Below are 18,080 nucleotides of genomic sequence, written 5' to 3'. Positions count from 1 at the left end.
AGCTTTAATTTGAGGGTGTTTACATCCAAGTGAGTTTGACATTGTAGGAATTACAACCATTTTTATACATAGCCTGTACATAGAATGTTATTCCCTCTTTATTTCACTGTAAAAAGACCATGAAAACAGCTCAGATAATTCACAATGCGGCTGCCAGAGTCTCACTAGGACTAAAAGAAGGGAACACATCACCTCCATTCTTAAATCCTTACACTGGCTACCTGTCTTTAAGATGCTATTACTGGTCTACTGGTCTATAAATCGCTTCATGGTACAGGACCAGCACGTTTATCTGATGTGCTGCAGTGATATGAGCCAAGCAGAACTCTCAGATCATTAGGAACTGGTCAGTTAGTACTGCCGAAGGTAAAGACTGAACGTGGAGGAGCAGCATTCAGCTACTGTGCTGCTCCTAAATGGAACCAGTTGATGGAGAGCATTAAAAGAACCCCAATACTTGTGGATCCAGGCTGAAAACATTGCCATTTGAGTAGTTTTCAGCTCAGTTCAAAACTCTCTGAGCTCTACTGCACCTCTCTCCTGTAAGGGCATGTTTTAAATTTCTATTTTCCTACATTTTTAAATTTTAATTTGAATTATTTTTCTATTTTCTCGTTTGTAAAGCACTTTGAATGACCGCAATGTGTGAAAAGCGCTATATAAATAAATTTGCTTTGCCTTACAGTCAAGCAGATACCAACCAATTCCAAATGCCACACTTGAAATCAAGACCTTGTAAGTGAAATAATTAGGGAATGACACACACCTGGCCATGAAACAGCTGAGCAGCCCATTGTCCAGTTAATTTAAGTCCCTGAAAAAATAAATATAAAATAACAATTACTTTGTCTATGTCCAAATGTTTATGGACCTGACTGTATGTAGTGTATGACTTGTGGCTTTGTTGTCCTATTTGATAACACTTTTTACTTATTGCATTATTAATAATAACATTCTGTTTTTAATAATTACAAATGATTTAAATGAGTTAACTGTTCATTAACAGTTATGACTTAGTAACGTTTTATGTACTTAGTAATTAGTAATTGAGTATTCTGTTAAGTGATTAACATTAACTGTGTACTAACTGCGTATTACACCATTAATGAACTGAAGTGTGTTTACTTATATAAAGAAGTAACATATGAACTTATGAGGTCAATTAATGATGTGATAATTACTGATTTATTGTTATTAATTAAAGGCTACTTTGTGTCCCTCCCAGTAATGAACTCCCACTATGAATTTATCATTATGTCGTAGCCTTGTGACCGGAAGGTCGCCGATCGATCCCCTGAGCCAACAGTACGTGACTAAAGTGCCCTTGAGCAAGGCACCCAACCCCCAACTGCTCCCTGGGTGCTGCGGATAGGGCTGCCCACCACTCTGGGCAAGAGTGCTCACTTCCCCCTAGTGTGTGTGTTCACTAGTGTGTATGTGGTGTTTCACTGCATGGATGGGTTAGATTGCGGAGGTGTAATTTTAAGGGTCACTTAATCTTAATCTTAAGACTTGATTAGTTCCAGTATCTTAATTTTTCTCTACTTATTTTTGTGTTTCTCAAGTAAAGTGGAAAAAAAACACCTACATTATTAATTAACATTTATGCTAAATGATTCCACACAATAAACCAAACAGGAAACAAGAGCAATTCAGTTTTCATTATACTAAAATGGGTCTTTCACACTTGCACATCTCATCCAATGACAGCTTGTTCAGAGACAATAGTGGGTTTTCCATGGTATCACTTCAAAAAGAACCACTTTTTGAAATGTAAGATAGTAAGATAATATTATGACAAATACAGTAAATATGTGCATATTTCATTTCATTCTTTGAATAAGCTGCATGTATTGTATGTTATTTTATCACAATTATTTCTCAGTTGCCATATGTCCTGTTATATATCTCCCAAGATCCATACAAGACTGCACAGTGGAGAGAAATGTAATTCAGTAGATTGATTGACAGATTAAGAGCTCTAACTCATAAGTACTGGTATGTTCATATTTTAATTATATGAGTTAACACACTTGCAATTAGCAGCAGTTAATGAGAAATTACGCTATAAACTAATAACAAACTAAACCGTCACTTAACAGTGTAGTCAATTACTAATTTGTAAGTATGTAACCATTCACTTGGTAATAACCAATTCTTATTGAACAGTTAATTCATGCATTACGTGACTTATTAATGATGTAATTAATCTTTAATTTGCTACCCTTAATGTAAAGTCTTACCAACTTCGTAATGCATGCATAAACATTGGCTCAAGTATTGAAAATCAGTAACTGAATATTAATGAACGGCTTATGTCAGCATTCATAAGATGACATAAGATATTTTATGAGTAGAATGCATTGACATAGAAGCTCTTAAACTAAAGTGACAGACATTTGTTTCTTTTAAATAACACTGTTATGAAGCATCATTCCCAGGTAATGGAACTTACAGAGCAGAGTTCTGGATAAGAATATCAGTTCTATATGTTTCTGCTTGAGTTAAAGCCCCTGTAAACATGGTTTCAAATGCTTAAATAGTAACAGTGTGCTGCGTAAAAAGCATTTACTAGTTTTATAGTCCAGAAATGTATCGTCACTGTCTCCATATTTTGCGATTTTTATTTTTTGTATATCATTTGAGCTCAGCAGCTTCCCTTTACAATGTGTGACAATTTCCTGATGAATGGACCAATGGAAATGCTGTAAACATTGCTTGAAATAAAATTAACTTACATTATAAGTATAACTAAGGGAGGTGTTAAGAGAACTTTTGACTCAACTAAGAAGTTTGAGTTGAACTCTTGTGTCCTCAAATTGAGTCAACTCAAGAAAAGCCATGAAATTAGTTACTATATAATTTTGAGTTGAGCTGACCTCTCATTTTTAACAGTGTGGACAGCAACCATGTATAAATTAACACAATTTAGTAGTAGATAAATGCTAAAATTTCAAGCTGCTGCCGGCTCAGAACTGGAAGGGGCATGTCAGAATGTGAAATGATTGACAGTGGCGTCTCCCAAGTTGTGTAAACAACCTGGCTCACCACTGCCAGTCAGTGTGCTTCAACCCTACACATTTGAGTTTGCTCTACTTGACCGGTCTCTAAATGGTCAGTAAAAAGTAAACAACGGAGAAGCTGTATATTGGTCATTATAGAGATCTAATTGCATTTTGCAGCTAATGTTCGAGAACTCAGGTTCCTCAGTTTGGCCATTTTTTGAAGGCAGTGTAGATGTATCCTCCACTGTCTCACATATCCCATAATCCTTTGTGTCCACGCTGACTCGGTTGAAAAAAAACGCTTTTTGCTCTTTATTCTGTACAAGCATTTTGTAATGAATGAACCAATAGAAGTGCTTCAGATTTCCTTGGAACAAAATCCATTTAATTCTAAGTTAGTATCTTTTTTTCCTTATCCTGTCAAAATCCGTTTTTAGAGATATAAGGTTTTGTCTTGACAGTGATAATTATTTATTATTTTAATTTTCATTATCATACACTTCTGTAATGATATTGTAGTTACTAGAAGACATACAGTGACTGCAGTTCTGTACCATCCCTCCTTGAAACGGCAGAAAAATGTGGAATATTCAGACACAATTTTTCCTTTATCAAAACTATACATGCTTAATGCGACACGTCCATTGCACCACTCAGGAACAGCTGAGCTTACTGACATTTCTGTGTTCATAAATATTTAATACACGGTACGAAATGTTAGTTGTTTTAACCTTAGAAAGTAGTTACATGTGGTGCAACTGTCTCATTCATTCATCCCAACTCAGTGTAAACTGATTTTGGAGATGCTCCTCCTCATGACACGAAGCACAAAAAAAAACAGGCAGAATGTCTTCAAGTGCGAATAATATCTCCTTGCTACTCACAGAAGAGGCTGACGGTAACACTGGGCTACTGTCCTTTTTGGAAAAGTGAAAGCGTGTAGAGCTACATCCACCGTTCAGAAGCTGAAACTTTGAGTGCCTCCACATATAACTTGATGTTCGTTGCCCAGTTTGAGCTGCTTTTAGAGATTCTGATCCTTTTGATGTTCCTAAAAAGTTGCTGCAACACAGCCAATTCAATTGACATACACATTTAAAGTCACCCAGTTCAAAGTTGTATGCTTTGAGTTACGCTGCATGCTTAAAATCCCTACTGGTACATGTGGTTTCACTAAATCAGCTGCTTACAAACTGTTCTATGCAATTTGGCTACCATGGCTTTTGTCAAGCAAACGTATGTGACCAGATCTTAACCCTATTGAACATCTGTGGGACATTTTGGACTGACATGTTAGGCAGCGCTCCAACACAATCATTAACAACCAACCAAGTGAACATCTTGTGGAAGAACCATATTCCATCCATCCATTATAGCTCCAGAGACTTGTAGCATCTCTGCCTTGGCACCCAGAAGCTGCACTGGTGACTTGTTATGGCATTTACTAAGACATTCACTATTTATTTTTCTCTTATTTTGTCACGTGTCAGTATGTGTATATATGCATACTCATTCATGCATTATCTAATCAGCCAGTCATGTGGCAGCAGTGCAGTGCATATAATCATGCAGATATGGCCCAGAATTCTTCAGGTAATCTTCACATAAACCATCAGAATGGAAAAAAAATGATCGTGGCATGATTGCCAGTGCTGGACAGGTTGGTTTGAGTATTTCTATAACTGCTTATCTCCTGGGATTTTCACGTACAACAGTCTCTTTACATTCAGAGTTTATTCACAATGGTGCAATTACAAAAAAACTTCCAGTAAGCAGCATCTCAGAATGTGCAACACGTCGAGCCTTGAGGTGGATGGGCTACAACAGCAGAAGATCATGTCGAGTTCCACTTCTGTCAGCCAAGAACAGAAAGTTGAGGCTGCATTGAGCAAAGGCTCACCAAAACCAGACAGCTGAAGATTGGAAAAACATAGTCTGGTCTAATGAATAACAATTTCTGCTTAGGCACACAGATGATAAGGTCAAAATTTGGCACCAATAGCTTGAATCCATGGACCCAACCTGCCTTGTGTCAACAGTCGAGGCTGGTGGAAGTGGTGTAATGATGTGTGGAATGTTTTCTTGGCACACTTTGGGCCCTGTTAATATCAGTGAATCATCTCTTGGATGCCACAGCCTATTTGAGTATTGTTGCTGACCATATGCATCCCTTCATAGCCAAAGTTTATCTTCTATTGGCTCCTTCTGATAATGCACCATGTCACAAAGCAAAAGTTGCTTCAGCTCAGTTTTGAATTATTTGAATTGCAAGAAGCAGAAAATGCAAATGAACTTTGGAGATATGGAAAAATATCTCCAAAGGTTTCTTTGAAAAAACAAGTCTCTTGAAAAGAACAGAAGCTGTAATAAAGGCCAAGACTGGACACATCAAATACTGATTTTTTTTTGCAGAATGCTGAAAAATGGATCAACTTAATGGCTGTTTTGATTGGAAATTAAATAAAAGTAAAAGTAACATAAACTCTGACTTTTACACAGTATTGTATAACAGTAAACTATTGGTAAACGTATTAATACTCTTGTTGGTAAATTGAAAAGAAAATCAGTGGCATCAATCATCTTTATTATGTAGGCTGATCTGTTTAGACCTATTTCTTCTTGTGCTCTCTAACTCAGCCCCCTTGTCTGTGTGTCTCCCCCTGTAGGCAGGAAGTAGTGCAGACAGGAGACATGGGTACAGCACTTTGGCTCATCGCCATCACCTTCCTCACTGTGGGCTACGGAGATGTGTCCCCCGAAACCAGCTGTGGCAAAGTGGTCTGCCTCTTTACAGGCGTCATGGTAAATATGATACTGCCACGGTCGTTTGCACTGGTTAGCTGTGAATGTTTGCTGTAATGATTCTGAGCTAGAAAAATGAAATGCTGTATGCTGTGATTTTACTTACAGCTCTAATCATTGCCATTGTTTTAACTTCAGACATGAACGTAACACTCACAGCTCCAGCTTGACTCAACAACTGCCAAAACGTTTCTTTAAAAAAACGTAATTTAAAAAAGTTACACAAAGAAATAGTAGAGAATAAACAAACAATGGCTATAAGTACAAGTTTTATTCAGTTCAGCTGCAGTAGTCTTTTTATGTTTCTTTCATTGGAATAAACAACAAGAAACGTTGACTTAGGCCCAATCCCATTTCATCCTTTGCCCTTACCACATAGCCCTTAACCCTGACGTCTAGAGGTAGGGTGTCCCAATTTTTGTTGAGATAGAGGGGTAGGGTGAAGTGTCAGGGTTACACGGCCGTCCAAATGGAGGTTTTTCAGAGGCACACGCCAAACGGAGTTTTATGAGAAAAAAAGAAAAACCAGCAAGACGGCTACACGAGCGACCAAATAAACACACAAATGTGAGAATTTTCTCAGTTAGAAAATTACGATAACCAGTGTATTGTCTTAGTTTAATGTCGTTTCAGTGTATTATGGTCGTTTTCTTTATAACAAGCATAAAAAATCGCTATTAGCATGCTAATGTCTCAGTAGCTAGCTAGCTAACTTTCCCGCTCCACCTTAAATAGTCCCGCAGTTCTGACGCCTGAAGCGCCAGAATGTAACTGCTGCACCATTTAAGGTGGAACTGGAAAATTCAAACAAGAAGCTGGTGAATATCTGACTTCAGCTTCGTATCACCAATGAATTAGGGGTGGGCAATAATAAATAGTTGTCCCCCCCCTCTTTGAAGGCATATGATGCCCTAAGTGTAACTAAAGGCCAGCAGTGAGGAGCTGAACTTTACCCTCCTCTGTAATCACTGAAGATGGGCCGGGTTGCCTACAGAGCACAGCTAGTAGCCTGTTAATGAAGTAAGTGTTCTTTTTATTTGTCCCATTTCGTAGGGCAAGATTTCAGCCACTACCCCAGCCACTCAGTTCCAAGGGTTTAGGGTGACACTCGAAAATAAGTGGTAGGGGTAAAAAGAAGAAATGGGATTGGGCCTTAGACACAGGCCCTTCACTGCCCTCTGGGGAAGAGCAGAATTTAGATATAATTAAAGGAGCTTTTATTGTTACACGTGCTAATTTCCTTATTTGTTCATCAAAAATCCTAATTTACTCTTCTGGTTCTGAACATTCAGACTTGCTCGTGTGCCAGTTTTATACACAAGCTATGTGCGTTTTGGGTTGAACACATTCTATTTGCACCTGAGACTTGGCACAAAAGACAACATCTGGTCCTCAGTCTGTAGCCATGTGCATGCGTGCGTACTCCGAGCTGCTGGCTCTCCTCCGTCCATCCCTGGTTTTCTGATCGTAGCAGATAAACGACAGGAGCGCAGGGCCCGAGCCAGGCGCAGACACCTCCCTGAAACTGACACAGTGGAAAATAATCTTTCACTCCACTCACTCTCCCTCGGACGGTGTTTTTATAAGCTTTCCCCCCTTTTTTTTTCTTTTTCCACCACTTTCCACCATTGCCATTTTTAGGTGGTTTATAGCATTTGGCACCGGTGAATCCAGAGGGTGTGCCAACCTGCCAACCAAGTCTTGGAAAACCAAAGGGAAAAAAAAAAGTTTCCTAATCCAGTTGGAACAATACAGTGGGCTAGTTTTATAGAGGTGAGGGATTGCCCTCTCACCTGTAACAGAATCACACTATCAGCTACTGCCATCATCCTACATACGCCCTGTCAGATTTACCTCAGGCCCATGGTGTGGGGCAGATTTAATGATTCCAGGGCTCTAGGCAAAAGACAGTAATGGGGCCCCCTATTCACATTTTTAAATTAGCTGAGGCTCTGTGCTAAACATGTATCTAAACACTATCACTTTAAAAGGCATAACATTATGACCACCTCCTTGTTTCTACACTCATTGTCCATTTTATCAGCTCCACTTACTATATAGGTGCACTTTGTAGTTCTACAGTTACAGACTGTAGTCCATCTGTTTCTCTGCATACTTTGTTAGCCCCCTTTTACCCTGTTCTTCAGTGGTCAGGACCCCCATGGACCCTCACAGAGCAGGTACTATTTGGGTGGTGGATCATTCTCAGCACTGCAGTAACACTGATGTGGTGGTGGTGTGCTAATGTGTGTTGTTCTGGTACGAGTGGATCAGACACAGCAGTGCTGCTGGAGTTTTTAAACACTGTGTCCACTCACTGTCCACTCTATTAAACACTCCTGCCTTCTCAGTCCACCTTATAGATGTAAAGTCAGAGACGATAGCTCATCTGCTGCTGCACGGTTTGTGTTGGTCATCCTCTAGTCCTTCATCAGTGGTCACAGGACGCTGCCCACAGGACGCTGCTGCCTAGATATTTTTGGTTGGTGGACTATTCTCAGTCCAGCAGTGACACTGAGGTGTTTAAAAACTTCAGCAGCACTGCTGTGTCTGATCCACTCAGACCAGCACAACACACACTAACACACCACCACCACATCAGTGTTACTGCGGTGCTGAGAATGATCCACCACCCTAATAATACCTGCTCTGTGGGGGTCCTGACCACTGAAGAACAGGGTAAAAGGGGGCTAACAAAGTATGCAGAGAAACAGATGGACTACAGTCTGTAATTGTAGAAATATAAAGTGTACCTAAATGGATGAGTTGATAAAAGGAGGTGTACTTAATGAAATAGCCGGTCGATATCATACGCAAAATGACACATGCAAAAGTTTGGGCGCCTCGGTCAAATGACATGTTTTGTTGATCTTCCAAGTGAAAATAGGTGAACAGATCCTCTACAGAAACGCACTTCTGCACAATGCAGAATTACTGTTTGTTTGTTGAATTGAACATATTGGGAAAAAATGAATAAATAAAACAAAAAAATGCCTGTTATGGCACATTATGTATTTTCTGTTTTATTTTGTCTAATATATTAAATCTAATATTTATGTTAGTTCTCTGTAGAGGATGTGGAGGATGTTTTAACTTATTTTTTATGTAGAAATGTGTAATTTGAGCTGAGTGTTCAAACGTTTGCATACATGTGTATATTTAAAACATTATTTTAAAAAGCAATAGTAAATCCTTAGTCAAGGAAGCTTTTAAGGGAAACTTGTTTAAAAATTTCTCCAAAATGCTCCATTCTGACAAAACACACAGAGTCAAAAATAAATATATCGCTGTTGTTGGAAGAAAACCTCGTATCTCCATTTTTGACGTTTTTCAGTTTTTGACATAATTTGAAAATACCCTTTGCCCTTTACATTGTACGTAAAATATTATGATGAATGGACCAAAAGAAACGGCCCAGAATTACTTGGAAAAAGGTCTGGTTCCATTGACTTACATTAAAAGTAAAGGTTTTTTCCTTCTGCTGTAAAGTCATCATTTTGGAGATCAGAGGTTTTCTTCCAACAACAGTCATAATTAGATAAAGACATTTTAGAATCATTTTATGTCAATCTTATCACACCTCAAAAAAAAATTCATTTGTGCTACAACACTCGCAGCTTTTATAGCACCAGCGCTAAATGCTCAGAAAGTTTACATACAGCCCTGATGTCTGGTTAGACCGAGGAACATGCGGCGGCAAAGTCTAAATAGGCCTCAGTTGTCTATCAGGTCAAAGTACAGGAGCATGTGTGATCTATTTTCTTGCCTGCATGTGCCATCTGTTTTGGGGAGGTGCTCACACGACTCATATCCTCTCCATGGGGCGTGGACAGATCCCAGGAAGGATGTGTTTCCTCCTGAGCCGGTTTCTTATGCAGAGGAATCTGCGCAGACTGCCACCTCTTAAGGTTTTAGGAACTACTGTCTGAGACAGGGCGATTCTGAAAGATTACTTATGATTTTAGATCTGGCAGCCTTTGTTTAGGTTGAAAGATTGGTGGATTTGGAGGCTACTAATGTATATATGCCAAATAAACAATTCAAGGAACAGTTTGATAAAAGCTATGCGTTTTCCCCTCATCCCAGCTGTCAACCAAGACTTGTTTGTTGTCTGGCGTGTGCTTCTTTAGCTTTGCACTGGAGCCGTGAGACTAATGTAGCATCGGGTAAACTTGCCTAATATATATATGTGTGTGTGTATACAGACTGTAGTCCATCTCTTTCTGTGCACACTTTGTTAGCCCCCTTTTACTCTGTTCTTCGGGGGTCAGGACCCCTACATGGTAGTGCTGCTGGAGTTTTTAAACACATTAGTGTCACTGCTGGACTGAGAATAGTGAGTGGACACAGCATTTAAAAACACCAGCAGCACTGTTGTGTCTGATCCACTCATACCAGCCCAACACACACTAACACACCACCACCACGTCAGTGTTACTGCAGTGCTGAGAATGATCCACCACCCAAATAATTCCTGCTCTGTGGTGGTCCTGTGGGTGTCCTGACTATTGAATGGACCTGATCAAATGGACAGTGTTGATAAAAGGAGGTGTACTCAATGAAATAGCCGGTCGACATCATACGCAAAATGACACATGCAAAAGTTTGATCGCCCCATATGCAAAAGTTTAGGCGCCGCGGTCAAATAACATGTTTTGTTGGTTTTCTAAATGAAAATATGTTAACAGATTGTAACGTGACGGAGCCAGCCAGACGTTCGCGGTAACAAAACAAGAAACGAGGCCTTTGATGGAAAGGGTTTGACAAGATTCATGGTCGGTGAACAGGCGTAGGTCAAATCCAAAAGAGCAAAAAGCCACAAAAGGGCAAACATAACAAAGTCAACAGGATCCATAAGGGCAAGGACAAAATGACAAAATCCTGCAACAGGGTCAAATACACAAAAATGGCGAACAGGAAACGCTCAGTAGCGCTGCAATGAGAAGCAATACCTGAGTCCTTCGATGGAAACGTCCATATTTGTGTCCCTAGCGTTTACAGATATATTACACTTGAAAGACATGTTAGGGTTATAATTTATTCATATTTTCAAATAAAACAATAAGTTATTTTAACAGTTACACCTTTTTGAGTCAACAGATTAGCAATAGTGTTTTTTAAATCAATCATATAGAATTCCAAGCACCACAGAAGTGCTCGTCCTCACAGTCACGTGTAATGTGCCATATGCCAAATAAGTATTATAAAATATATAATGAAAGTCGTGGTCCCAGGAGTCGTGTCACTGGTGTTACTGCGTAACAAACAATCTCTTATTTTGAAATAAAAATCACACTGATGACATCACTTGACTTCCTTTTACCTGTTTTCTGAGGATCTATGAAGAAAAGCACATGGTGAGTCCACTGTGTCTTTCAGTTATCAGAGATTTTCACATTTAGCTCATGATTTCATATGAAGCTTTTAGTTGAAGTCACTGGTGTGACCGACTTTATTCTTAGGTAATTGTGGAAAAATAGAATACAAATGAATAAAATTACATATTTTAGTGGATATTCCATGACCGACAACTTATGGCTTGATGCTCTGTAGCAGCACTTGTGTAAAATGTGTTAAAAATGTCACTGCTGTTACCTTTCTTATGCGTAACACCAGTGACTCCTATGGATAAATAAAAAAGTGGACGTTTCTGTAGAATGACCCACCTCACGACTAACCTAATCCAAAGTTCAGGCTTATAAACTAAACTAGACTGGTCGTATGACACATAGAACAGCTTCAAAACATCAGTATTCTGGTGATTGTGAGCGGTGATTAAAGGATTGAGGAATCTCAACAGTCACATGATCTCCCACGGGATTCTGGGAAGTGGAGTCCATCTGTGAGTCAGAGCCAGACGGATGCGTGACACAGATCCACAGAAACACACTTCTACATAATTTAATGCACAATGACTTAAGAATGGCCTGTCTTCACAGCACTAACTGAATTTTCCATTTCCTTCTTTTGCTAACGCAAGCAGTTGAGGAGAGCAGGTAACGATGTCCTGTATTACTGCTGCAACAGGAACGTGCTCTTTAAGATAACTAGATTGTGAATGGAGGTTGCATGACTTTCTTTCATTAACTTTCAAGCTGTGTCTAATGAATGTCTTCTTGCTATCACTTCTCAATACGCATCACTGTCATATCAAAACCTAGAAACTGTTTGGGTTTTTTACACCATTTGAAGACCCCAATTGCCATTTGCTTTGTTTAAATGTTTCAGGATCAATAGACCAACAGAAATGGTCTGAATTTGCTTAAAAGAAAATCCTCCTTAAGTTGCAAAAAAGCCCCAAAATTTTTATTTCCTGCATAATTAAATGGTTAAGATGTAAGCAAAGTCATTCACAGCGGTTTGCTGTGAAATGATTCATTCTAAGCCCTTTTACCAAGTCAGAGTTGTTCACAGTGGTGGTGATAGGAACCAGACGTCCGAAACGTCTAATGCCTCTAAAAATCACCTCACTTCAAGTTAGTACATGAATGAGTTATAAATATGCTGTATGATGCCTGAAACATTGTGTTTGGACACTTTTGAGAGGAACATTTGGCCTGAAATGTAATTTTTAAGAGCCAACAGCAGAGAAGTACATGCAGGGTATTATAAGGCAAAATATTTTTCCTGATTTTCCACTATTTTACATCATCAGCATTACACATAAAAAGCCAGAAGACACGACCGTTGGTTCCTATCACCACCACTGTAAACAACTGATCCGAGTGACTTTTACGATCTGGCTGCCTGTATTGGGTCTCATTTTAAAACTAGTCCAGGGTGAAATACCCCATTTTTTTATGGTCAGTGGCCAGGGCTACGCTGCTGGAGGCTTAATAGCCAGATGCATTGGTTTTTGTGACATCACAAAAATAATTTATTTAAAACAGCCTTTTTGCAGCTACATTTACATGTAAAGGCCATAACGACTGGGAAATGAAGAGAACAGTGATGTTTATGTAATACATCAAACTCTTTGATTAAAAAAAGGCGAAGAGAATTCACATTTATTTAATATAAGCCAACTCAGACATACAGTTTTGTCATTATAGTGATGATATAGAAGTTAATTTTACACATTTTCTTGCAAATACTGTTTGTATGTATGTCTTCTAGGAGAATATCATTAAGTAAACAGGATGGTCATTGTCTGATCTTATCGTACAACACGGAACTGTTTATGGGCTCTTATATGTTGTAAAAGATTATTGTAGAAGCTAAAATTGGTTGGCCAGAGAATGAGGGATGGCGGGAAAAATGGTGATCTATTTGTGTGTGTTTGGCAGGGTGTGGCGTGCACTGCTATGTTGGTCGCAGTTGTGACTAAGAAGCTTGCGCTAAACAAAGGAGAGAAGCATGTGCACTTCTTCATGATGGACATCCAGATTTCCAAAGAGGTGAGGAGCATACACTGCCACATAAAGGTCCCAAAACACGTTCAGCTGGACTTCACGCAAAGACTACTTGACAGAATACAAGAACTGCAGTTATATGGCTGCATGCTGTAGAAACAGAAACGCCCATCTGGAACTGTGATTGGTCAGGATGATCACAGAACACAGTAAACCACACCTGATTGGTTAGAGCTCCTATGAGATCAGTGTTGCAAAGGCCAATATCACAATAACGAATAACAAATAATAGATACATTTATAGTGCATACACACCAGTTTGGTGTGTGGTACAATTTTGCTTTCATCAAAATGGCCATTAAGTCCAAGTTAAGACCACAGCAGATTGGCCCGATGAAGACTGTAATGGTCAAAACGTTGCTATAACAAATCAGGGAGCTTTGTTAAAACAGTTTACACACATTCATCTTTTCTGTTGACAAAAATGGAACAAAACATAAAATGTACCATAACTTTTTCATAACAGCACTTGCTGTTTGTTTTTTTTTTCTCAGTATGTTTCGACAAATAAACAGGATAGCGCTTTACATTACAGGTTGCAGATTCATTGATAATTATACGTTAATTGAATTATAATTACCTAGTTATTACATTAATAAATTAATAATTAAATGCTCATTATTTGTACAGTTAGTTAACTGTCTATTGAAACATCCTTCTGTTGTTGGTTTTAATCAGTTTTAATCATGTGGGTCAGTTAAACTTTGTAGTGTTATTTTAATGAAATTGAGGTGTCAGATTTACTTGATAAGTGTTTGTTTGGTCAGTGTAATCTCAACATCTTTCCCTTCGGCTCCTGCATTTGCATTTGGATTTGCATATTCTTCTTGTTTTGCTCGCCCTCTTTGTGTTGTCTTTGCCTCTGGCCTACCTTCCATTGTGTGTGCACCTTTCTTATACTCCAGGGTTAACCGCCTAGCCAACGCTGTTGTACGCTATATATCGCTGCTGTCGGAAGAAAACCTTGTACGTCTATTTTTGACGTTTTTCAGTTTTTGACATAATTTGAAAATGCCTGTTTCCCTTTACATTGTGTGTACATTTTATGACGAATGGACCAAAAGAAACAGCCCAAAATTACCTGGAAAAAATTCTGGTTAAAAATTTCTTACATTAAAAGTAGAGTATGTTTTTTTCTTCTGCTGTAAAGTTACCATTTTGGAAACACAAGGTTTTCTTCTGACAACAGCGATATGCAGGTTGCAGTGTACCTCACTGCTGAGTGTAATTCTACAGCAGCTCAGTAACTCAGTAATAACTTGACGAAATGATGTAGCTTTACATTGTGTGTTTTATGTATCAGCGTTTACTGCACAGTCAATGAATAATTATGCTATGAATTAATAACAAGCTAAACATTCCGTTAACAGTGTACTCAATTACTAATTACTAAGTACATATTAATACATATTAGTACATATTAATTAGTAATAAGCAATGCTAAAAGAACTCTTAATTAGTATATAAATAACATGCTGTTAATGACTTATTAATGACATAATCTTTCATTTGCGACCCTAAATGTGAAGCATGACTATAAAAAGTAATTGTGCATTCAATTGTGCATGAGTGTGTTCTCTGTAGACAATGCGTTAAACGTGTTTTCATCCAGAAAATCAACAAAGCTTGTAACTTTTGCGCACGACTGTATTTGTTAAGTTCCTAAGTATGGACTTCAAACCAAAACGGTAAACATTCTCAAAAAGCGCACCGGCCCAAGAGACGTAGCAGCACGGGCGGAGGTGGCGTTATTTTCCGCGTTGCACGCGTGTTATGGTTTCTGGGGCTTTTTATAATATTATTTTTTCCTTAAATAGGGCATTCCAAAGGGCAGCACAGTGTGGGAAAACAGCTTAGGGTGGGCAGGCAAAAAAAAAAAAACCTGCCGATCTCTTAATGGTCTCCAAAAGGCGTCAAAGGGAGGAAACAATCAGGTCCCTGTCAGGAAAAGGACTTGTGTCAGTCCAAGAATGCTTTTGGGCATGGACAGGAAACGGTGTGCACGCTGATGTGCGCGTCCTGTGAGTGCGCGAGCACGAGTGGGGGGTTGTAACAGTGGACAGCAGGGGGGGAAATATGGATGCTGAAAGGATGGGAGCGTTTGGCACCGCGTTAAGCCCCTCTAACAGGATCCATCTGTTTGCTTATCAGAGGGAAGGAGAAGCCCGAAAATAAACGCGCTTGGCGGAAGATGCTAGAAGAGTTTCCATAGATGAAAACAGAGAGATAAAAAAGGGGGGAAGTGTTGCTTTGAGTGGGCATCTGTTGTTGGTGGTCAGGTGTTCCATGCGCACAAGTTGCATAAGACAGTTTCCCATCACCGCTGATGTCCTCACATGTCACCGTAGGCTTGTGTTACATCCTGTCACAGGCCGCATCCTCGCATCTGCTGCCATGTGGGCTCTGTTTGGGTGCGTCCCATTGACCTTAACCTCTTAAAGGAATACTACAGCATGTTTCAGCCTAATCTCTGTCTGCTGGATATGTATCATATTCAGAATTGGCATAGGCACCAACTTTGGAGGGGCATTGGATCATTAGCCTTCCCAAAACTAAAGAGGGGGGCAACACCCTCCCAATCTTAGCGCTATGATGGTGAAACCACACAGAACAGCGTGAAACCAGCTGCTGTAGTGAAACTGGATTTAACAGGAGGGATTTTAAGCATGCAGGTTCACTAGGGCCAGTTTGAAAGTGCAGTGCCAATGGAAATGAAATAGTTGCTGGGTCTGTTTGTGCTTGGGCGACTTTTTAAATGACATGCAACCACAGAAAAAAGCTTGAAAATGCAAATGAATTGTCTTTGAATGTTTCTTGATCCTATTCTTGAATAGCTAGCAATCCAAGGACACACAGGCATGTACACTAAGAGAAGCGGCAGAAGATCGCGGCTTGATTGGAGTCATTGCTTATAGTCAGCTAAACATTCTAAACATTAAGGAGGGCGTATGTGCATGTCATTTTAAAGCCGGTTTAAGGGAGTCTGGCCACTTCCTCTTTCTCCCGTTAAATCATAAGAGTGGCTGCAAAATGAGTCCTCAAAGAATGGGGTTGTATGGAGCTAAACGGCTAAAAACTGAAAGGCTTCCTTTAATTTTGGAAAGGATAATGAGTTTTTCCTTTAAAATTAAAGAAAACTTGACTGTTTCTTTCTAATTTTCTATGGAAAACACATTTTCCATTTCAGAAGGACACTAGCATTACTGCTTCTGAGGGCTGATTGGTTGGCGAGCTGAGCTTATTGGCTAAGTGAACTGGTTTGCACTTACTGATGTCATTAATGTACATCAGGCACTGTTAGAACATCCTATAAGTGGAAAATGCTGAAAAATTAGTGGTGTTGAAATATTGTATGCTGTTCTGTGTTGAGAAAATGAGCGCATTTCTATCTATAAAAATGTTTACGCATTGACAAACTATGATTTTGCACTAAATCTCATAGCAACCCATCCACTTTATACTCTCTCTGTTGCGCCCTCACTACACATTCTCTGATAATAATCACAAAAGGAGTTGTCACTGTCTGAATTCGGAACATGAAGTTATACAGTGATGGCAGAAAGTCATGCAGTATTTGATTACGTCATTAAGAACGCCACATCGTTTTTAGTAGGCAAGCTGTAACTCAGACTGTTCTCTGTTAGAGCTGATCACCATTGCTGCAGCTACAACCCTGCAGGTGAATGAAGACCAAGCAAAATAGACCAGAATGACCAAGCAAAATAGACCAGAATGACTGCAACAAAGATGAAGATATGAGGACACTTTAGATGCAGTCTCCAGGAAAGGCTACGATTAGAAGATTAGCCTTACTGGTGGACTGGATCCACACATCTGAATCTGCACATTTCACAAAATCAGAAAACCCCAATGCATAAGATTTCACAAAAACTAATAAGTGTGGCTACAAAAACTGCCAGTGCTCTTAAATATTTTTTAAAATTATATCACAATATAAGCATAACAGTAGGCATGCTAGGCTATCTTGTTAAAACTATTGAATTATTCTGTCAACCACACAGGAAGAACTATACACTAACTCAGTGGGAGTGAGTGCTGTTTCAGGATAGATTTGTTACAGAAGTGGATCAAACTCACTGTTTTTTTTAATCTACCAATATCCCATCCAGGCTTTTCTGCTGATATCAGCCCGATACCAGTACCCATCTATAAGCCCAGTTCTAAAAAAAGTTGGGACAGTATGTAAAATGCTAATAAAAACAAATAAATATATTTGTATATAGTATATAGTATGAATTACTAAGTTATTTTTGATAATGGTACAAAAACACAATATTTAATGTTATACTTGCTTTGGCAACATGTTCCAAAAAATTTGGAACAAACTGATCCAGTTTAGGTCAAAAGTAGATCAAAGTAGGTCAAAGTAGATTTATAAATCACTGCTTTCTGGGTTTTTTTTTTACCTACTGTCGTAACTTTTTTGGAGTTGGGTTTGTATATGAATTTGCCTTCTCTTTTATAGTTACCGGAGTATGTAATGAAAGTCTGGACCAATGGGTTGTGAAAGTTAGGGTTTTAACTGTCACTGTCAGTGTCTTGCCCTGATAGATTTAAAGGAAAACATCTGGACACGGCCCCTGACGGATGCCCTAATAATAACCACCATCACACTGCCAGAGGGGGTGTGACATCATCAAAAAGGTCCTGAGTTATAACGCTACTGTCAGCAGGATGACATCAAGACAGGAATAGAATCAAAGACACCAGGAACAGTATAAAAAAGAAAGCTGAGGAATGCCTGTGGGAAAGTATTCAGACCCTTTTGTTTTTGTTATTTACAATTTAATATTTATATTTTGATATTTAATATTTCCAGTGCATATATCCACCTCAAATT

General features: G+C 39.0%; 1 protein-coding gene across 1 annotated transcript in view; it reads left to right on the top strand.

Annotated features, from left to right (window-relative positions):
- Positions 1-18,080, top strand: part of kcnn4 (potassium intermediate/small conductance calcium-activated channel, subfamily N, member 4) — a 71,504-nt gene that overhangs the window by 36,845 nt on the left and 16,579 nt on the right. Inside the window, exons 4-5 of the mRNA XM_036593518.1 lie at positions 5,672-5,807; positions 13,094-13,204. Of these exons, the coding sequence (XP_036449411.1) occupies positions 5,672-5,807; positions 13,094-13,204 (247 nt within the window). The remainder of the gene's footprint in view (positions 1-5,671; positions 5,808-13,093; positions 13,205-18,080) is intronic.

Source organism: Colossoma macropomum, unplaced genomic scaffold, assembly GCF_904425465.1.
Source record: "Colossoma macropomum unplaced genomic scaffold, Colossoma_macropomum, whole genome shotgun sequence".
Classification (NCBI taxonomy): Eukaryota; Metazoa; Chordata; class Actinopteri; order Characiformes; family Serrasalmidae; genus Colossoma; species Colossoma macropomum.
This window is presented reverse-complemented; position numbering and strand designations above follow the sequence as displayed.